General features: G+C 33.9%; 1 protein-coding gene across 2 annotated transcripts in view; it reads right to left on the reverse strand.

Annotated features, from left to right (window-relative positions):
- Dsor1 (mitogen-activated protein kinase kinase 1) overlaps positions 1-23,965 on the reverse strand; it is a 90,648-nt gene that overhangs the window by 49,378 nt on the left and 17,305 nt on the right. Inside the window, exons 2-4 of one of the 2 annotated variants that reach the window (XM_069839724.1) lie at positions 14,407-14,562; positions 13,804-14,035; positions 1,364-1,476 (exon numbers count right to left, since the gene is read on the reverse strand). In XM_069839724.1, the coding sequence (XP_069695825.1) occupies positions 1,364-1,476; positions 13,804-14,035; positions 14,407-14,562 (501 nt within the window). The remainder of the gene's footprint in view (positions 1-1,363; positions 1,477-13,803; positions 14,036-14,406; positions 14,563-23,965) is intronic. The other variant, XM_069839726.1, reaches the window with a different exon arrangement.

The raw sequence follows: 23,965 nt of genomic DNA on the forward strand, positions 1-23,965 counted from the left end.
TAGCGGCTTTCTCTACAATCTACTTCAGGTTGAGTCCTCTAGGTAGCAGCAAAAATTAAAAAACAAAAAAAAAAGTTCAAAGGTACACCATGCTAAAGGTATAACAATCTCCCCTAATTATTGATTCCTGTCTCATATGTAATGTGCAACAAAATTTGGTTCTAACTGTGTGAATATGATTTCATAGAATACACGGTGTTTTGTTCATGAACTTTCTCTACTTGATGTGGTGGGTGGGTGGTGAAGGGTAGTGCATAAAGAATAATGGTCTGATATTTCTTTATGACATGATGAATTCCAAGTGCTTTGTGAACATGACCTTTGAACTGTTTTTTGAAACAAAATGCCTATTTCCAGCTGATAGTGCAATAGATCATGTATCACAACATTCTATGCAGGAACTTCAGAATATGTTTCATGTTAAAATACAGTAATTAGCAAGAGTAAGTAGAGTCATCTCATTCTCCACGTGTGATTTTTATCTGTGAGATGACTTCAGACAAAAAGTGTATGGAACAATTAATATACTACACAGGTCTGGAAAATGACGATTAAAAAACATAAAAGAAATTGGTGAAGCTAAGTTGTAGCAAGTGTTTCAGAATTTTATTCAGAAATGTAAGTTGTGTTTGGGTGAAAATGTATATCACTCTCAGCATATACTTCACAATTCAAGAATATAACTTACCTTCTTTACATTTACATTTAATATTCTTTTTCCTCTTCTTTATCATCATCATCATCATCATCATCATCATCATCATCATCGTCATCATCATCATCATCATCATCATCATCATCGAACAAGTATACTGGGTTCTCACTGGACCATTATGACCTCACACCATCTTTCCATCATCAGTCTTTCTAACCTTCTTTTACTTCTTGGAATACATCCCACGATTTGCTTTCACTGTGATATCTGAATGTAGGTAAATGTCATAGGAAAGCTCACAAGAGTCTCGCTGGTAAATCCAGATAGTGGGGTTGCTACCTAAGTGTCTGTGGACAGACATACCTGTAGCATATCCTTCACTAGTGATGGAAGAGTTATATCGCTATGACTCAGTCCCCAGAGACTCGTCTGCAAAAGCAGATTGTGCCACAAGCAGGTGATAATATCATTTAGACAGAAGAGCTATGTACTGCATCTCATTAGGTCTATTCCTTAATATTCACAATAACAAATAATCAATAATCATAGTTTCGGAAACATAGCCTACCTCTGTTTCTTCTACTTGCACATGATAATGTCGCCATCTGTTCTCTTCCTCTCAGCCTGCCCCACCCAACCACCATCAAGAGGGCCAGATGTTACTACTCACTGTATATGTTACACAAAAATATAAACAGTAAACTTTACCTGTAAAATGCACCATAAAAGCCTACAATATGTGCAAAATTGCAGTCGTGTAGAACCTTCAATTCTCGAATTATCTGCTTCTTAATTGCAGGCTTTACTTCTAAATGAATCAGCTGTAATGAGAATTAAAAACAATGTTAAATTTTAATCTCAATATGTATTTTGCCCCTCTGGACTCTGAAATTAGAAGAGATACATAAAAGGGAGACATGAAAAACCTGGAATTAGAAGAGATAGATAAAGAGGAAGAGACATGAAAAACTCTTTGTACCTGATCCCTTTACATTACAACATTTCATTATTTTAGTTCATATACATGGTGAACAGTAAGTAATGTCATTTAATTCAGGGGTTATGTTGTTGTTGTTTTCTAATGCCAGGCATTTGACAATAAAGTCATTTAACCTCTTGCACTCCAATATTTGTCAAAGATATTATCATGACCAGCCACTGAAGCACAGATTTTGAGGTGTTCCGAATCCATTTCTTGGTTTGAGTTGCACAATGGGCAGTTAGGGGACTGATATATTCCAATTCTATGCAGGTGTTTGACCAAACAATCATGACCTGTTGCCAATCTAAATGCAGCTACAGACGATTTTCGTGGTAAATCGGGAATTAACTGTGGATTTTGATGCAGAGAGTTCCATTTTTTCCCTTGAGATTGTGTTATCAAATTTTGTTTGTTGAAGTCTAAGTATGTAGATTTAATAAATCTTTTCACAGAGTAATATGTAGATTTAGTAACAGGTCTGTAAGTAGCAGTGCTGCCCTTCTTTGCTAAAGCATCCACATTCTCGTTTCCCAGAATTCCACAATGGGATGGTATCCATTGGAATACAATTCTTTTATTGAGTGATATTAATTGAGAGAGCATTTTAGTTATTTCTGCTGTTTGAGATGAAGGTGTGTGTTTAGAGACTATTGATAGAATAGCTGCTTTGGAGTCTGACAATATAACTGCATTTTTAAATTTATTGATGTGGCATAGAAGATTTCTGAGACTTTCACTTATTGCAATGATTTCTCCATCAAAACTTGTTGTTCCATACCCAAGAGATCTATAAAGTGAGAAAAGACAGCACGTAACACCTGCAACGGCACCTTGTTCTCTGGAGATCAAGGATCTGTCGGTGTATAAATGAAGCCAGTTTTGTGGAGGGTACCTAATATTAATTGTCTCTAAAGACAATTGTTTTAGTATTTCAGTGTTTACTTCTGATTTTAGTATTTCTTCTGTTAAATTTAGATTATATTCTATATTTAATAGAATTAAAGGGTTTGGTTTAATTTGTAGGTTTTCTTTTAAATTCGGGATATTGATTTTGTTTTAATTCTTGAACAATGGATATGAAACTTTTTTGAGTTTTCAATCTACAGAGAGGACTGTATGAATGCCAATTGTTTCCTAGTAATCTAATAAGTTTTTCATACTGAATCAGTGCTTTTTCTTCTATTGTCATTTTGATGCTGTTAATATTAGTGAGGATTTGCCATTATTTGGCCAAACACTTGAATAAAATAGGAATTTACACAAATCCAAATTGCCCTCTATGCAACAAAGAAGAAGAAATGACTGAAGATCATCTCATAACCTGTGAAGTTCTACCTGATGGATCCACCACAGAGAAATATTGGAGAGCAAGAACGCTAATGGCTTCGTTGCCAAAGCCCGGTATTTGATAACAACAACATATTAGTGAGGAATCTCATAGAATCTATTGGAGTTGTTTTGATTCCGCCAGTAATGAGTCTGAGAGCTTGGTTTTGAACATATTCTATTTCGTTTATGAAAGGTGAAGTAATTAAAATTTCTCCGCAGTATGTCAGCACTGGCTGTATAAACATTTTGTATATAATGTTCAAAGTATTCCTAGAGCATCCCCACTTCTTTCCTACTAGTATTTTTAGAAGGGAGAATCTTTTAAGAGCTTTTTCAGAAATGTATTTCAAATGGTTGCTCCATGTTAACTTACTATCGAAAATAACTCCAAGATATTTGGATTCATAAGTCCTAGGAAGGTGTTGGCCATTGTATTGGATATTGAATTTTCTTTCTTTTTTACCAAGTGAAAAATTTGGTAGTTACTTTTGCTTAAATTGAGTGTCATCAAATTTGATATATTCCATTCATGTAGTTGATTTAGAGCTTTATGGGGTTATTCTCGCAGATATTTAAAAAAAAGGTTTAATACAATTTTGCTTGTTTTCGTTTCCTTTTCGAGATAAAAATTGTTCCATGTTGAATCTTTCGTACACTTGAATATAAATAATTGATTAAATGGCGATCTTACTCATGTTAATTATGTAAGCATGTGCGGCTTACAGCTGTTCCGGTGCTATTCGACACCATCCTCAGAGCCTACTAGATCTCGGCGCTATCTCAACTTCGCTGCCTGTTGTGTGGGTGCGTTCGTGTGATGAAGAGTTGTGTCAAATAGTGTGTGTGTTCTGAAATTGATCTGTGTGTTGAGAATTTGATTGGGGTGTGTTTTAGTGTGTCTGTATATTTCATATTGTTCTAGTGTGTTGAGTTTTTGGTTTTTGGGTTGTATGTGTGGGATTTCCATGTCTGTATTTATGTTATTGTATGTGTGGTTAGCATTAGTTATGTGTTCGGCATATGTAGATGTATTGTGTCCTCTGGTTATTGCTTTAATGTGTTCTTTGTATCGAGTTTGGAATGATCTGCCTATCTGTCCAATGACACGACTCTTCATCACACGAACGCACCCACACGACAGGCAGCGAAGTTGAGATAGCGCCGAGATCTAGTAGGCTCTGAGGATGGTGTCGAATAGCACCGAAACAGCTGTAAGCCGCACATGCTTACATAATTAACATGAGTAAGATCGCCATTTAATCAATTATTTAAAAATTGTTATATATTAAACATTTCATAGCGTGTTTTGGGAAAGCCATTGATTTAATTCCCAATATGCTCAGTTAATTTAAGAGAGCAGTGTATTATAATAACAAATTATTGAAAGAATTTTAGTTTTGTCCTTCAAATGTGCAGATATTTGATCCAAACAAATGTAACTTTTCATTCTGAAAAGAAATTTTAAAATGTTACATTTGTTTGGATCAGATTTCTGCATATTTAAAGGACAAAACTAAAATTCTTTCAATTATTTAATATCATAATACTCTGCTCTCTTAAATTGATTGAACAAATTGGGAATTAAATCAATGGATTTTCCAAACATGCTATGAAATATTTCACTTAAAACAATTTTTACCTTGGAAAGAAAGCAAAAACAAGCAAAATTGTATTAGACTTTTTTGTTTCAAATGGTAGAGACTGGATTAATCTTGCTCAGGATAAGGAACGATGGCAGCTTATGTGAGGGCAGCAATGAACCTCCAGGTTCCTTAAAAGCCATAAGTAAGTATATATCATAGAATAACTGTCTAAATTAATGACATTACTTATGGTTCACCCTGTATAGCGGAGAGTACACTGAGCTGCAATATCTAGCAAGATGAAAACAAGAAAACCAGAAACGGCTCCTATTACCATTAAACAGGAAAGCTGCATTAAAAAAAGGCAGATAGATCTTTCTAATCAGTCTTAATATTCAAATATCATGTTTTATATACAGTGTGTAGAAACACGATTTTTACAAACTTTGGGAAATGACAGAATAGACCAAAATAAACAATTTCAGAAAAGAAAGTAATTAAGGGGTGGTATACAATAACAATGTATGTGTAAGAAGTGGGTATTTGGCAGTAAGTAAAAGTAACATTGTTTTCATTAACAAAGAAAGGCCTTTGCAAATATGCGTTTTTAGAGTAGTATTATTGATAGTTTATAAGTATTAAGTTTCATGTATTATTCGTCAAAATCTCGTTATTGAATTTGTTATTTTGATACATTAATTATGGCGACTTTTATTATTGCAGAGCACTCCTCAATTACTACTTGAGGGACCTAAAGTCTTTGATACTGAAATTTCTGACAGGCAATTTTTAATCATTTGTACAATTGGGTTTCTCCAATGCAGAAGACCCTTTTATCATTCTGGTAATATTTGTTTGAAATACTGCTGAGCAGCAATAGTTCCTGCCTACATTTCAAGTACAACACATGTTTTTCATGTTATTCAAGAACACTGTTTTGAGCTAATATCCAGCTTGAACATGGAATCTTTGAGCGACTCTACCAGTCCATTCACAACAGATACACTCTTTGTTTGAATACTGAAGATAGAAACATTGAGTCATTGTTATTATGATTATAGAATGCTTTGAAATCAATGCAGTAGTAAACTGTACTCAAACAGTTATGTAACTATTTTACTTTACTTTCTTGCATTATAACAGACTTATCAATACACCATATGGCCATTCAAAAGCTGTAAGCTGCCACCAATATAATTGACATTTAGAAATTTAGGCACCTAGAGAAATAACTGAGCATTTCTGACATTTTCTTTCTTATCTGAAATTGTTTATTTTGGTCTACTCTAATATTCCTCAAAATTTGTAAAAGTCGTCTACCTGCACCTAATATAAGGTTTGTTCCAACAACAGTCAGGAATCGTCCATAACTATCATAAGCATGTGCAGTACAGAAAAAGCGTTCCAACACACTCCGAACCAGTCCTGAACTGGAAACATGTACTGCAGTCAGGTGTTCCAACAAACTTTTGACACAGGTTCAGAATGGTCAGAAGCAGTCAGCGGATTAAGGCATGTTCTGAAGAGTAAGCGAGACATGCATGTGCATAAGCTCACCAACATCTCCTGGATACTGAAGAAAGACATGATCAACTGTCTACATCAATGAGGTTAAGATGAAAAGTGACAGAGCAGACGAATAACAAAACTAGAGATTTAATTTAAATTTTCGCCAAAAAAAAAAAAACAGAATGAAAATTATTTGGGTATTGAAATAGTTAATTACAATTTCAACATGCAACTTTGATTAAAAGTATAATAAATAACGTACATAAATTAATAATTACAAAAAAATAACTTTTTAGATGAGAGTCCCCCACTACACGACATTGAATTAGCGGAATTCTTGCCTTCCATATTTTTTGTCATCTTTTTATAGAAAATTATCGAAATTCTATTTTCTGCAATTAGAATTACCTGCGAAACCATAATAATTAAGCATCCCTTTCTTAGCATAGATGATCACCAGAGACTGGAACTTTGGTAGAATGCCTTTTTAAATGTGACAAATCTGTCTTCATTTTGAAAGTAAATCTGTACGAATTATACCTTTGTGATTGAAACATCACAGTTTTATGTTGCCCTTTTCTGTCTTTTTTAATATAAATGCCTAATTTACAAAATAAATGCTTTTTTTTTTTGCCTTTATTTGATTATTTATCTATTATTTATTAATTTATTATTAAAAATTGCCTACAGGTATATTTTAATTTATTTTTATAACCGCTACAATGAAAGTGACTTCACAGAATGTATATTATTGTCTTTCAGCCAGTTCATATTCTCTTTGCAACAATGAGTGCTGCCATGCAAAAATGTATAACAGTAAGCGTTTTAATTATCGCTTGTGTTTATTTGACAAGGCAAAAATAAGTGCAGGTCCAACGTTATTTTTAATGGTTATTTTTCTTTCAGTTTTCATTGTGACGTTGTTGTAGCTAGCTAAATATTTCATATCAGTACAACCAAACACAAAAATGCATTTTCCAAGGCTACTGGGAAGAAGATTTCTTTGCTTCCAACAGTAATTGCAACATCGAGTCAAAAATCTCAATTTGCATTCAACTGATGTAAAGCTTTTCTTGCTGCCAAAATCCTTTGTGGAAAGTGCAAGGTTGTGGGTCTAGTGCAAGGTTTTTTGTAATTACCTTTTATTGCGTATTTTAGCTATTTATAATGCCTTTTTGCCTGCCTATTTTAGTTTTTATCATGCCTTTTTACCTGCCTATTTTATTGATTCATAATGCCTAAACTTCAGGTCTCTGATGATCACAGTCATAGTATCTCTGGATTTAATACATAACGATCTGTGAAAGCGTTCCAACAGAGTCCAGTTTCAATCCCATAGCAGATGCTCAACTAGCACATGCACATAAGATGGTACAGGAACCGTACATGAACTGATCCATGAATCGCTTGTTGGAACAAACCTATAGTTAACAGGAGGAACGTACAATACTCCAGGAAAATTATATCTGGGTTAAACTACATGCTTTAACACAAATTACTAAAGTATGATGATTGTTGTTGTTGTTCCTATGGTAATTTGAGTAATTAACCCATCTTCTCTCTGGTGTCCCAATATAGCTTTGCTAGATTTCCTTCATGCTGATGATGTTAATCCAGGCCTGTGCAGTGGAGGAGGTAATTTCTGTCCATGATAGAGTTTGCTTTGTGGCAGATGCTGCATTCACTAGACTGGTAGATGCCTATTCGCATTAAGTGTACAGCAAGACTGTCATGACCTGTCTTTAGCCTGAAGCTTGCTACTGCTTCCTTTCTAGCCTTTCTCTTGTTTTCCCAATCTTCATAATCCTACTATAGGATAAGGTGATGCATTAAGGTTATAAGTACAATAAAGATCTTATCAGCAGGAAGGAAAGTCAAACTCGTTGTTATTTTGTTTACAAAATTGATATAATTTAACACATTAGTGTACCCTTAGACATGGAAATAAAATAGTTCACTTTTATACATGTGTACTGGCACATTTACATAGATGTGTTAAATGACAGGTGCAGCCATCTACTGGTGATTAATACTTGTCAAAGACTGCACAGTATTCAAGGTTAATTAAAGTACAATATGGTACATTATGAATATAGCAGTGCAATTCGGATCAGATGAAATTAGACAAACTATTTCGTTCATGTACCAATGCACCAATGGAGTGTAAGAATCTGCTGAATTTTAACCAATGAGGGAAAATTATTAGGTTGATGCATCAGTTCATAGCATTTTTGTTTGTCATCACAACACTGCAATGTTAAGAGATTGTTTATAGTTTGTCATTTGTTATTTGGAGTGTTGTGCTTGTAAATAAGATTCGAATTTTGCGGATTTGAAGAAAGTTTCTGTTATTTGTGGGTTAAATGAGATGAGGTGTCAAGTGGAAAAAAAAGAACACTTCCGACATATTCTTCCGTTTGAGTTTCATAGAGGAGCAAAGGCAGCAAAAACGGCTTGAAACATGTGTGCCATGTACAGGGAAAATGCCATCAGAGAAAACATTGCAAGAAAGTGGTTCTATCTTTTCAACATATGAAGTAATTTTTCCATATCTGTGAAATTTTGTTGTTATTAATTTACTCTCACCTACTTCATACATCATTTAACTTCACTCATGGTCTACTTCTCCACGTAAGTACCTTCGATGTTGAGGCATTTGTCCCATCTGTGTACCAACTTCTGAAAGCTCTTTTCAAAGAACATATGGCTCTGGCTGTATAAAAAATGCCGCACCACTGTTTTGATCTGCTTATCATTCTGGAAACGGCAACCTTCCAACTTCTTCGTCAGTGCTGGGAAAAAATTGAAGTCGCTAAGTGCCAAATCAAAGTTGTAAAGTAGATGTTCAAGGCATTTCCAGCAAAATGCATGCAATTTAGCATTGGGTTTGGTTTGCAGTATATAGTCTAGCTTTGTTATCAAGGAAGAGGACATCTCAGGTGAGAAGTCCAGGGCATTTGTGACAGACTGGAGATTTGCGATGTTGTAAGGTTGCACAGTAACGATCAGCATTTACATTTACTATTTCTCGTATTTGAAAAGGTCAACAAGAAGAACTCCTTTGGAAATGCCAGAAAACTGTCAACATGACTTTCCCTGCAGAGGGAGTGACCTTGAACTTATTTTCTTATTGGTGAGGTGCAATGTTTCCATTTCAAGGATGTCACTTTTGCCCAAGGTACCCACCTCCTTGATGACAATGCTTGACCACATACTGCAACCAAATCCAATGCCAAATTGCATGCTTTTGCTGGGAGCACCTTGAACACACATCTTGCAGCTCTGATTTGCTACCTAGCAACTTACATCTGTTCCCAGTACTGATGAAGAAGTTGGAAGGTCACTGTTTTCAGAACGATGGACAGGTCAAAACAGTGGTGAGGCATTTTTATACAGCCAGAGCCACATGTTCTTTGAAGATGGCATTCAAAAATTAATACACAGATGGAACAAATGCATCAACATCAAAGGTGTTTACGTGGAGAAGTAAGCCATGGATGGAGATAAAGGATATGTAAATTAGTAACAATAAATTTCACAACTACGGGAAAATTACTTAGTGAACGTCTCTCATATAGCACCCCTTACAAAAGTTGGTGTTCATTCACAAAAAATGATGTTAGCGTCTGGTAGGATGAAGACGGTATCATGTATTACAAATTATGAGTACTTCGCAGACTGTAAACATAACTGCTGACATTTATTGCCTACAACTTAGATGTTTTGCAGCCACAATTCAAGAAAAGTGGCTATGAAGACTGCATCAAGTGTTGCTGCAACACCATTATGCATGCCTGAATTCTGCTAACATGACGAAAACAGCTATCCAGGAACTTGATCTGGATATGATTCCCCATTTCCAATAGTCTCTCGATCTTGCATCCCAGATTTCCACCTTTTCCGTTCTCTACCCAACCACCTATAAAGGAATTCCTTTGATAACGAAGATGCTTTACAAACTTAACTTGAAGATTCTTTAACTCCAAACCAGCAGATTTCTTCAAACTATCCCAGCATTGGCAAAGAATCATATGTAAATAATGTAAAGGAATACATTACTGATTAATTCTACTCATCTCAAATAAAAACTTTCGTCACGACGAAAAAACATTGCTACAAACTTTTGTAGAAACCTGGTATCAACTGCAATCTTGTCGCACCTGATGTTCAGATGTTAAATATTTTCATTGTATCCTTAACAATACAGTGGGCTGTGAAAGATGGTAAATTGGCGGAAAGTCTGCCATGCTAGCAAATGCAAATGCAAATATAATCTGTTTCTGAGTGTTATAAATTATTTGTTAATATATTCGCGAAATAGTATTATTCAAATATCTCGTAAGTTTTCATCTCTTTGGATAATTCACATGCACTACACAGTCGCAAATAATCACAAGATGAGAACTCTTGTGATATTATTACCTACGATAATTTGCTAATAATTATAGTTAATGATTATCAGATTCTGTACTACATTTTTACTGTTTCAAAAAAGGGGGAGGGAAACCTTTTTGATGAATGTTTAAATTTTTTAAACTTTTGATGTACCGATGCTGCTATCTAGAACAGAAATTAAATGCAAGTGGCTATCATCAATGATGATAGCTGTAAATGGGAGTGTCGATTTGCAAGTATCCAAATTATAACACATTCATTTTTCTACATTCCATAGAAAATTGAAAATTGATGAGGAAACAACTGCTGGGTTAAATCTAGGTGTAGGAGATACAATATGGCATCCAACTGTGATTAGTAAAATTGCATTAGTTAATACACTTCTGAGACTAGAATGGAAAGATCTTCTTGGTCTGACACATCTTCAAGTAGGGCAACCTGTGTTTAGTTTTGCAGAAAGAAGTCAGGTGAAATACCTTTGGAGTATGGAAAACTAAGTTGCAGTGACAAACTAGTTCCTTGCATCTCTAAGATGATTGAGTGTACGAAAGTCAAAAGATTTGTCACGTGCTAGATCTCAGGAGTTAAATAAACAATTGGTGGACTATTTTAGCAATCTGAAGAAAATCATGGAAAATTTTAAAAGCTTCAGAATGGTAATAAGTGTGGCTTTTATCTCAACAACAACAACAACAACAAAGGAGTCAGAGTGGAAAATAAACCTGCACAAGTCAGTTCACCTTATTCCCCCAAAAAACATAGAAGCCGCACATAATAGGAGATGTTTCAATCAAACTACAGTAGGCAATAATGCCAAAATTCAGACCCAGAAGACAAATAGTGCTGAAGCAAAATGTGCAAGGCACTCAAGAAATCAGTGACAAATGAAGATGAAGTTAATTCTGTGTACTCACCTGTTACAGTCGGAAATACATAAGAAATTGAGAATGGATTTGTTGTTAAGTGTGTTGAACTTGGTATCATGAAATGTGTGTTGGTGTGAAAGGAAAAAAAAGTTAGTATGTGGCCAATGACTGTGATGAAATTTGTACTATGTTGTGATTCTAACTGTAGCTACTTGGGTACATTAGGAATCAATTTTGCTTAATTAAAATTTAATTTCTAGTGTTTAATTGTAGTGAAATAGTTTTTACAAAGTAAGTGTAATAAGTAAAGTTCGGATAAGTAGTTGTATCAGGATAGGCATCCTTGATCCGCACATTTTGCTTATAAACATCAACTAGTTGTCGTGTGTCTCCAAGTCGACATATGTTCACTTCCTATCGGTTGTACTGTCCATTCATTGATGTTTTAGCTAGGGGATGGAGAGAGCTCTTCCCAGCAGGTAGAGTTTTAGCTAAGGGAAAGGGGTAGTGTTCACTTAGTTTAAGGAATTCAAGGCCCTATCTTATACAGCTATATAGTCTATCCTGATACAGCTACTTTATCCGAACCTTAGTAATAAGTATATGTTCAAAGATCATGTAACTATGAAAGTAATAATATTTACTCGTATATTTTAGTGATAAGTTGAATTCTTTTAATTATTTTTGTGGAACTATACGTCGAATGCTAGGTAAACAAGTTCGAAAAGATACATTACTGAAGTTTTATAGTGATGACTTTACGAGCTTTATTATATGGTTGAGAGAGCTGGGTTATAAAAAAGGAAGGTGAGAGAAGCATTGAGGCTGCCGAAATGCGGTTTCTGAGATTTGTAGATGACTACACACTATTAGCTAGAAAGACAGGTGAAGACATCAGATCTGAACTGAAGGTGCATAATACCATGGACATAATAAGAGGACACAAAGACAGATGGAGAGATCATGTACAGCATATGTCAGAAACATCAATTACAAGAACAATATACAGTTATAATCCTTGTGGGAGAAGAAATCTAAGAAGACCCACAAAAAGATGGCGGGACTAGTTCTGATGTAGTTCTAATTGGAATAGGCCTTATGGCCCACACCGTAATGTAGATGATGATATTTTAGCAAGAAAAACAAATTAATACAGTTCACGTAAGGAACCATCTATGTATCATTGCTTCAGCTCTGCTTACAAGAGCAAAAAATACATAGTAGCTTAAGAATACTTTGAACAGCTTGAATAAATTACAAGATAATACAATTTCTTTGCTTTGGATAATAGTTTCAAATTTCTTATAGCAATTAAAATTTTTAGTAAACAACTGCAGTGTCTGCAAATTGTGCACGAAGTACAGTGTATGAAATCATTTAAGAAATCTATATTTTCATTGTTTGTATGATGTACCCGGTATTAGAACAGTACAAAATATATTCTTTTCAATCATTTATCATACTGTATTAAAGTCGTGTACATAACCTCTCTCCATTAAACATTTATCTCACAAATATATCTGTAATCAATCAATTATGCATACTCTATAGGCACATGAGGTTAAATCAAAGTACATTTAAGCAAAGTTTTCCTGAAGTACTGTACATTACTCCTAACACACGTATTTTTCAATAAAAGAAATAGGATTTCTTTCTTTCTTTCAAAGAAACTGGCTGTGTATCCTTGTCAAGACTTGACTTTATGAAGGCCAAACTTGGAACAGATCCTTGCACTTAGGCTTACATCAGCCCATTGGGTGTCCTACTGTATATATGTGATGTTTGTCTAAATTTGACAGGTGGACTGGGTAGCATTCGTGAGTCCGATGCTGACAGGTGGGCCATCCTGCCTTAGCCCTGACAGATCCAGGTCCCTTACTCAGACAAGTACTCAGGGCCTAGAACCCCAAGCCCTTCCTAAATCAGCGTCAGACACTTGTACTACTACTCAGACTATTTTTAACTATTGCTATTGTGGATGATAGATAAAATGAGAATGTGGTGTGTGTTAGTGGAATGATAGAGAGAAACAGGAGTACCGCGAGAAAATCCCTCTGCAATGTCTACTACAAATTCCATCACGACCTGGCTGGAATCGAACCTGGGCTACCTGGATGGAAGACCAACGCACTAGCACTTCAGCCACAGACGGAGTGCTGTGTATCCTTAGTCCTACGTTTATTCTGTGCTATCTTAATTGGTGGTCTTGTGCCATAAAGACCTCATGATCAGCACATCCCAATGCCTATTGGTAATTCACAATAAAATTCTTATAAGAACAAGGATGAAATGAACTAAAGGGCCCAATTCTTGAACAACAACAATGATTATGACGATGATAATGGAGAACAAAAACAACAATGGTGGTGGTGGTGGTGGTGGTGGTGGTGGTGGTGATGATAGAATGAAGACTATAATTACCATTATGAGGACAATGACTACCATGATGTAGGATGATGATGATACACATCTGTGAACATTTACCTTCCTTGCCATTATTAACCCGCTAGAACGGTGTCGAACCTTCATCACTACACCCCCATTGCCAGCACCAAGCTCTCCAAGCTTTTCAAAGTCGTCATCACTGAGTTCTCCAATCTTTTCTTTCTGACAGAGGAAAAATTCCATACGTTTTCGTTGTGTATCATCCATCTCGAGTTCTTCCAGTCTTTCTTGAAGATCTTCAATACTTGCATTTCCAACTAAAGTACCTCGCCTAAAACAGAATTACCTTCTATTTACTGTTCGAGGCTCACAAAAGACTACCATATATAATTGACAAAGAAATACAAATTAAGGGCAGAGAGGTTCCATTTGCATGTAATAACCATAATAATCGCCTGTAACTTAACAGAAAACATATCTAATTATAGATTTGTTATTTTTAGAATATTAAATAATTATATTACAATATACACAATTATTATAATATATCTTATCAATCCTAATTATAATATTGTTTACTTCTCATAAAAATTATTAATTATATTCGTAAAATTATACTTCAATGTACTAGAGAGTTATGCTACATACATGCAGGAAAGTTTCACATTAGGGTAGAATAAATACAGTCAATCGTCCAAGTACTTAATTTTCTGGTGCCATGGATAAAGATGTTCTTTGTTTGTTGAACCACAAGGCTTTCTTGAAAGGTCCGAACATCCTGGTATTTTGTTTTGGTCGCTGCACAGAGACAACGGATGGTTCTGTCTATGAATTTCTGCAGGTTGACGAACTATGGCACTGAGAAACAGAATTACCGGTACTGTTTGTTGGCCCATTATGAATGCGATTCTACAAGAAATCTTTCACATCACTGTTCTAATCAATTATTATAGAATCTAGTGTGCTTCAGAAATATATGTCTAAAACTTGTTCAAAAAACATGTTAGCTTAAAACTAAGCAAAACAAAACAAAAAATGGATTTCATGCCTTAGGCTATATTTTAAATAACTTTAAGGAAGCATTACTAGCTTTCAGTCAATTGACGGTCCTGTGAAAATGTTACCTATATCGAAAGGAAATAATGAAATTAGTGTTGTGGGATTTAATCAATTAATCGGTCAATTTCTGTTGTAAGATTAATCGATCAAAAATGTTTAATCAAATAACTGAGTCGATTAAAATTAATCGGTTGTAGTTGATATTAATTATTATTTTGTTAATACAAACTCATACTAAAAATTCCGACAATATTTCTCTCTCGGAAATTCCTTACTTAAAAGCACAAAAGTACTGTTATTTTCTAACTGTAAACCAGGTACAGTAAGGAAAATTTTTGCACAAACATTTCAGAAAGAGGTGGAGATATGAGAACAGTGACCTAGTCTACCTGTATTGAAAGTTGAAACACAATGCAAAACCCTCATTAAGTTTTATTGTTTTCTAAGAAAACATCCACCTTGTTGTCAGTTCATCTTCCTAGCATAAAAAATATATACTTTTCTGGGATTCGTCCCCCTCATCCTTTTTAAAATAGCCATGTCTACAATGTGTGCAAGTGAGAGCGTAACTACTTTCTTCTCTTTTTAAAATCTGGTAATTCAATTACAATAAGGACCAGTCTTCTGTTTCGACCGCTGTAGTTTTGCTGTTGCAGTTTCTGTATTGAGTTTGTATATGAAGGTTGTGTGTTTAGTTTGATAAAGAAAAAAAATCAGTTTTCTGTGGTTTGTGAAAAGTGTAAACTCCATTATGTCATATGAGAATTTGAGAGGTAAACTCGGTGAAACATTTGGATTTAAATTGAGTGATGCAGGAAGCATTGTTACTAAACGTGGAGCAGCACTTAATTCGGAGCATGTGAATGCACTCACATGTTTAAAATCATGGATGAAGCAGTATTAACTAGGTGAGTCTTCATACTTTTTGTTATTTATGTTTGTTTCAAAAATTCCCGGAGAAATTGACACAATAAATTATAAGCCTCATAATAAATATGTTAGTAAGTTATTAAAATAGTTGTTTTATAATCAGACATCCGATTCTAGGGCAAATGCCTATTTTGTTTCTTTAGGAGAAAAGTAAAAATAATTATTAATATTTGTGTTTCATGGAAATTGAAAGGTATTCAAAGAGTTTTATAGTGCCCTAAAATGCCCTAAAACGGTTATTAGAGCCTAATTTGTTAATATTCGCCTAAAAATGCCTAACTCACTGTAAAGTTTCGCATTTTACTCTTACTTTTTATAATTTATACATGCATTCACTGCGAAATTTAAGGCATTTAAAAAGTGGAAAGTTTGCTTCACACCGGCCATGAAACCATTGATAAAGGAAACAAAATGTTTTGAATCTCACGACACTCACAATAGATTTCACCGAATTTAACATGTTTGGAGGCATAAATGCCAACAAAGAACCAACCTTAGTTTTGAAGCAGGCAACAATCACAACATGTGCTGCTACCGATTCAGAGATATACTATACTATAAAAATGACTGTTTTCGGTCTGAAACCGATTAGCTGTACTGCCCTTCAGAGTGTCATAAAATCACAATTTTTGGAGAAAGAATGTTTTTGAAATATTTATGAAAAGTCGTAAAACTGCGAATTAGTAGGGTAAACCATTACAAAATATTTAAAAGAATGGCCCTCCTAGTGTTAACACTACCAGGAAATGCAACAATAAGTGGAACTTTGTATTTTTGTCCAATGAATCTCAATAACAACGGTTCATTTGAATGCTCGTTAACAGTTGCTCTTTCCCTCACCTTATTTGTGTTGAGAAGTTTTGAGCGGTAGGACGTTTTCCTGTGAAGTTTAACGCGATAATGCCGAAAAATATAAGTGCAAAATCTACATTGATCCGGCAATGGCTAACAGAATATTCAGAATTCACTTATGATGGAAAAATAATATTCTGCAAGATTTGTAGCAAACAGGTATGTAACAATAGTTGAAATATATAAATTCTATTAATTTTAATGAGTAGGCCTATAATATTTATACATTGACTGAGCTATCCTGAGGTATAATTCTTTTTAAGACCACTACACTTTAACATTTTAAATTCCGATAGTTAAAGTGTTTGCAGGTCATTAAAATTTTGATTGTTCCAATCCACTAACTTTGTGATAGAAATACGGCAATACAACAATTAGGATTTTATTTTAATTCAGTTTACTTTACATTTTTAGATTTCGCAAGAAAAGAAGTGCCACCTAAAGCAGCATGTGCAAGGAGCGGCTCATAAGGCCAAAGCTCAGCAGAAAAATCAACTGCAACAAACTTTACTAACACAGCCTACTTCATCCAATCTCAGCAGTAATTTCTATGCTGATTTAACCAGAGCGTTTGTTGCTGCTAACATTCCCTGGAATGCAATTGAAAATCCGGTTTTAAGACAGTTTTTACAAAAATAGTGCAAACAAAATATCCCATCTGAGTCGACCCTAAGAAACAATTACTTAGACAGAATATACAATGAAACTTTAGCTTCCATTCGGGAGGATATAGGTGATTCTTACATATGGGTCTCTGTGTATGAAACCTCAGATCCTATGAATAGGTATATAGCAAATATGGTAGTAGGAAAACTTAGTCCTGATGGACCTTCGATTCCACACCTCGTATGTGTTAAGGAACTTTCGAAAGTGAATAGCCAAGCCATTGCTTATTTTGTAAATAAAGGCCTACAGTCTTTATACTCAGGTAATATAGACGATTCTAAAGTTCTGTTGTTTTGTACTGATGCTGCCTCATACGTGGTTGCTGCAGCTCCACTTCTTAAAACATTTTATCCTAACCTCACGCATGTAACCTGTCTAGCACATGGCCTTCACAGGGTTTCTGACACAATCCGGAATGAATTTCCTCTTGTCAATTCGTTTATTTCTAACACAAAAAAAATGTTTTTGTAAAGTCCCATCCAGGATTTCAATATTCAGAGAGAACTTTCCAGATATCCCACTCCCACCTCAGCCGGTTGTTACACGATGGGGAACCTGGATTCAGTCAGTGGTGTATTATTCTAAGTAGCTATTTTAAAGAAGTGGTCACAGTTATTGATAAATTACCTGAAACTGATAGTGCAGCGTGTGTGAAAGCAGTGAAAATTGTCTGAATGACTCACGAGTGAAAAACGATATTGCCTACATAACATCAAACTTTTCTTTCATACCTGCAAGCATTGAACAATTAGAACGTGAAAAACAATCTCTTTGTAGCCAAATAGCAATAGTAAAGGAAGCTCAAGTGAACATACATTCTGCTTTGGGCGAAACTGGGAAAAAAGTTAAAAATAACTGGGACAACGTATTAAATAAGAATGTAGGATTTTCATTGTTGGAAAAAGTATCAAGAGTGATATCGGGGGAAAGTGTAAATGTTCCAGTAAGTATTGATGTTTCTATTGTACCTAATTTAAAATTTGCGTCTCTCACATCAGTTTCGGTTGAAAGAAGTTTTTCTGCTTTCAAAATGATTCTCAGTGACAAAAGGCAAAGGTTAACTGTGGAGAATTTAGAAAAAATTCTGGTGGTGTACTGTGCAGATAATTATAATAAAGTCTGAGCATGGAACTGAATTTCAATAACTTAAAATGAGTAATCTTGATATCAATAATCATTATTTCATTAATTTCAATATATTAAATTTGTGCAGCTCTGTTTATAAATATAATATAGTATTCTTTTTTTAATGTTTAAACATACTTTTTTGTGCGTATTTTAGTGTATAACTAAAAATTTCAGTGAAAGAAATAAGTATGATACCTTGATGTGCCTAAAATGCCTATTTTCATTAAAATAGAGCCTAATTTTACAAATTTTTAGCTTATTTTAGGCGCCTAAAACTGCAATTTTTAGTGCCTAAAAATCCGATGTCTATTTATAATATAACGATACAATATATACATATATACAACATGAATTTAATACTTATGTTAATCATCGAACACCAAGTTAATTTTAACAATAATTGTTGTATTACAGTATCTTAAAACATTTTTTCAACTCGAGCAAAATTCGATTAATCTACCAATTAATCAATTAAATTCAAATAGTTAATTGATTAAATATTTTGATCGATCAACAGCACTAACTGAAATGCTAATCCTTTCTAATGACCATCTTTAGGACGACTAGAGCAGACAGTCATAAGGCTGAACATGTAAAATTGCATATGTATAAGTGTTTGTTGTGTATTTTGTATGAGTAAAAATATTCATATTCAAATGCATGAAGAAAAGTTACACAGCATTTTTTGCAAATTATAAACTGACAATCTTCTTTGAAGTTGAGTTTCTTGTTTCACTCTTGTAAAGTATATTACATTTGTATGCAAAAAAAAAAAAATTAATATGAAATATAAATTTGATTGAAAATATTTCAACTGTCTTTTTGAAGCATCATATTACACATATTAAAGAATGTGACTATACACCACAATAGAAAGAACTACTAGTAAAAGGAAAAACTTAAGAAGATTTTTTACTTTGTTATGTAATGACGCTGTATCAACTACTGGGTTATTTAGCATCCATAGAATTGGTAATAGTGTGATGGTATTTGGCAAGATGATGCTCAGGATTCGTCACAGATTCTGACATTTGCCATATGGTTATGAAAAACCTCGGGGGAAAAACTCAACCAGGTATGAGCCCAAGCGGGAATCAAATCCACGCTTGAGTGCAATTCTGGATTAGAGACAAGCGTGCTACTGCCTGAGCTATGCCGGTTGTGACACGATATTGGCAGCTAGGAAATCTATATAAGAGAGAAAACATTCTAACTGGTTAAAATAATTGGAGGGAATAGTAAGGAAGTATGATGGTTTGAAAACTGGCAGTTATTTATGTGATTACTGTCACTATATTGCATTTATTTTTGCCATTTGTAAGATCACCTTTTTTCCTACAAAAGCATTTAAGTGATCTTATCACAATGGAAAGTAAAAGGCACATATTTAAATCCATTTATCTTTTCTATAAAGTTATAGATTTGTTTATTTCCCCCTCCCCATTATATAGGCTAGAATGTTCTTTCTGCCATATCATTCAAGGTTCTATAGATCCCTGGAGGCAATAAATGTCCGATGTACGTTTTCGAATGCGTCCTTGGAAATTACTGTTGGGTTCAAACAGAAAATTGCATTGCCAATTAGTTAACTTCTTTTGAAAGAGAATACTAAATATTTAACCAGGGATTGGTTCTTTCTCAAATTGTCCCTGTCAATCTTCTATTTTGCCAGGAATAATTATTTTTTACATTACCCCCATCTCTCACAATTTCGCAGTCAATCTTCTATTTTGCCAGGGAGAGTTATTTTTTACATTATCCCTGTCAATCTTCTATTAACAGGTAAGAAGTTCGGGTATATATTAATCACTGTGAAAACACTGATCACTGACCACTTGTTACACTCAAAAAAATGACTAACTTCAATTACTACCACCACTTTAACTTAAAATATTATGGGCTCATGCTTCCCTCAGTAAGATCGACAGTAACTTCCATGGTTGAATTTAGTAGGGCCGTAATAATTAAGATGATAATAGTTATACACACTTCATTATTGGTCTATTATAAATTCAGCTAATTTGGTTTTTTCCTCCTTCTGTTAACTCGGAGATCATTAACGGCAAAAACTTTCAGCTCTGATTTGGAGAAAATGTACAGAAAGTATTGTCACAGATTATGCAAACATTCCTCCTAAGCTATGTCCAGTATTGTGTAGATTTTGTTTACATTCATTACTAAGGATACCTAACCATAAATCGACCAAATAAACATTTCTCATCATAAAAATTTAGGATCTGGTAGATTCTTTGAGATCTGTGACAGACAAAACGATTGATGGATAGATTTTTCAGAGTATTTCGGTTTCCTCTTCCATTTTTCATTCTATCATAACAAATGCTTCAATATTTCAGTATCTTTTAATAGTCAATGGAGTTTAAATATGGGTGTCATTAAATTACTGATATTTATTATACAAGCGAGAGTCAAAAAGTAACCTTATTAAATATTTTATTAATTGAATATGTACAATAAGACTACAAACACTACATCACTTTTCAACATAGTCCTCACTACGTTCAATGCAAGTGTTCCTGTTAAACTATGCTGAAAAGTATGAAGTGTTTGTAGTCTTATTGTACATATTCAATTAATAAAACAATTATTAAGGTTACCTTTTGACTCTCCCTCCTACGTACTGTATAAACCATCAATTAAATATTCACTATTCCATTTTATCATCAATATCTATAATGGACCTAATTTTATATACATTAATAATTAATATTTTTAAAAGGTTTTACATTAATTTTAAACTAATATCCTTCAAAACTATAAATAAAAATTGAATTTCTTTAAGCCTTAGTGATTAACAATTACTTTTGTTAATCATTCTTCATGACATTCTTATCTTATTCTTGCAAGGCACAAAATTCACACTGCCAGAGTTTCTTATATGCTCTAATACCTACCACAGACTACATAACACACATTAACAATCAAGAGTGCCATTCTCAACAGCATCTCCCCCCCCCCATCAACCAGTTGACTTTTTAAATCATACTTTCTCCATGATGCTCGGCAGGATTCGAAACAGCATGCATTCCATAATGTGACTTCTAGGCATGCTGTCTTACAAGCAAACATTATGATGGGGGCAGATTAAAAAGTTACATTTTTTTCTTCCACCATGTTAATAATGTCAAAAGAAGTGTTTACAGAAATTTTGGCCACTCGATTGCAATTTCGAGGCCATCAAGAAAATGATTTTCCCTGGGGCCATTTACAGAAAAAAGCACAATTGCATGGAAAGATTTATTTAAACAGATACAGTAATTGTTGAGCTATTTGTCAACATATTCCCCACTGGAAATGAGACATTTGTCATACCATAGGATCAATTTTTGTATCCTTGTATCGTAGAAGTCAACTGCCCGGGATCGGAACCAGCATCTAACAGCCGTCTGCGCATCTCTGTCGATCTCATGATATTACAAATTGTCGCTTCAGTTCTTAATGGTTCTATCTCCACTACGTGGACAACTGAGAAAATGTGAATTGCAGTTTGATGAGTTAATTATGGAATACTATAATCGGTTCTAATGAACTAAGTATTATAACTAAGGTGTATTTTGTAAAACACTTATAATCAATCAATAAAAATGAATAAATGTTGCAACATAGTAATTCGGGAGCATAATTTGTGTTGGAGATAGAACCCAAAAGTGAAAAGAAATAGAAATTTGTAACATTCATAAAGGGTGTATCTCCAATTTATTTTTTCTCTCTTTTACAAAATATGATTCCAACAGTTTTCTTATAATATTCAACATAACTGCAGGCATGTATTGTAACGTTGATTTTAGATTTGTTTTCTTTTCTTCTGATACTTTTACAGTCTCTTTTATTCGAGCTGCCACAGGTATGCTTTTCAAGATCGTTTAATGATTGTGTGACACAGCTGATGCCCTTGTTTTTATATCTTTTACTAATTTTACCGAAATTAACTGTGAATCAAAACCTAATCTACATTGAAGTTGTAGTAAGTTTTCCTGTGTGTACAGAATATGCTTCACCTTCACCTAGGGAATGTTGGAAAATTTCATGTTAACTGTTGACAGCTGAAGTCTTGACACTTCATTTCATGTACCATTAAATGAATAAACCTGGTTTTAATGCATTGAAGATTTCGTAATAATGAAACAGTACTAAATATTTCTGTGAATCGCAGTTTTGTTTCTATGACACTGTGCACAGCATCTATCTCCTGCACTAAACTGTGACCTGGCTCTGAAAATTTCTACTCAATGAATTCTACTTGTCTGTTTCTGTTCATAAATGGTAAAAGTGCCATATTTTTCTTTCAACTAGAAGGATCCCTCTTTCTTCTTAACAATACAAAAAAGATAGAACGTTCAGAAAGGTGGCATGTTGATAAATGGCAAGCAGTTTATGTAGCCTAAGTAAGTACAATATTAATATTTTAAATATGATTCACTGAAAGCCGAAACAGTTGAAAGGGCATATTATAATGCATTGTACCACTGTAAGCTATCTTATGAAATACGTTAGGCCTACATGAAGTTCACATTACAATTATTGACACGAGCCAATAGATTAGCCTATACATCTTAAACTTCAATGCAATAAAGTCATAAGTTAACAGGTCCTGTAAAATTAATGTAAATACTTATTAAAACTAAAAAACATGCACATAAACACAAATATTTTTTTATTTTATTATTTACCTACTGATTTAAATCATTATCATAATTTTCTAAATTCAGAATTTCTTCTTCCATGGTTGTCATATTGTTGGTTCAGTCACATGATGTGATTCTAGAATTTTGATTGCCTTATGGACATGGAACTAAAAGGAACTGAATAACATCACACTTATGGGGTTATAACAAAAAGAATTGTTGATTTTTGTCTTACTGTTCAAATTCTTAGCATATTATGATAGATTCAGAAACTTACAGTAAGAATTACATTCTACAATTAACTCAATTTTTTTTAAATGGAGATAGAACCATTAAGAACTGAAGTGATGAAATGTCTCAATTCTGGTGAAGAATATGTTGAAGAATAGCTCAACAATTGCTGTGTCTGTTCCAACAAATTTTTTCAATGACATTTTGTTTTCTTTCTGTTAATGGCCCCTGGCGAACTTATTTTTTATGGCCCTCATAAATATTAATATTGTACTTACATAATTTGTACTTATACAAATTTTGGCCACTGTCCCCATTAGAATGTTTGCTTGTTAGACCACGATGCTACTGTGCAGGACTCATTTCTGTTATATCTAGGAAAAGTACTAGGCCTAGTTAAAAAAAAAAAAAGATAACTAGCTAATTTAAACTAAGAGCATTATCTGCTCTCTTACTGAATTACCATGTATTTGTGGAATATTCATTTTATTTTCAATTAAGCTTATTCAATATAATAAAAAGAAACCAACCAAATTTTAAATATTCATTCTTGATTATGCACTTTTAATACTTACATATCACTAATGATAGGTCTATGGTTAAACTTGTTAAATTAATATCTTTTATAATAATGAAACTATGATGGTACTTTACCTAATGAGTTGTTTTTTGGAGGGGAATTGATAATGGTGTAAAGTTCCTGCCAATACTAGTCACTAGACAACGTAACTTAATAGTTTCATTAATATAAA

This window comes from Periplaneta americana, chromosome 11 (assembly GCF_040183065.1).
Source record: "Periplaneta americana isolate PAMFEO1 chromosome 11, P.americana_PAMFEO1_priV1, whole genome shotgun sequence".
Classification (NCBI taxonomy): Eukaryota; Metazoa; Arthropoda; class Insecta; order Blattodea; family Blattidae; genus Periplaneta; species Periplaneta americana.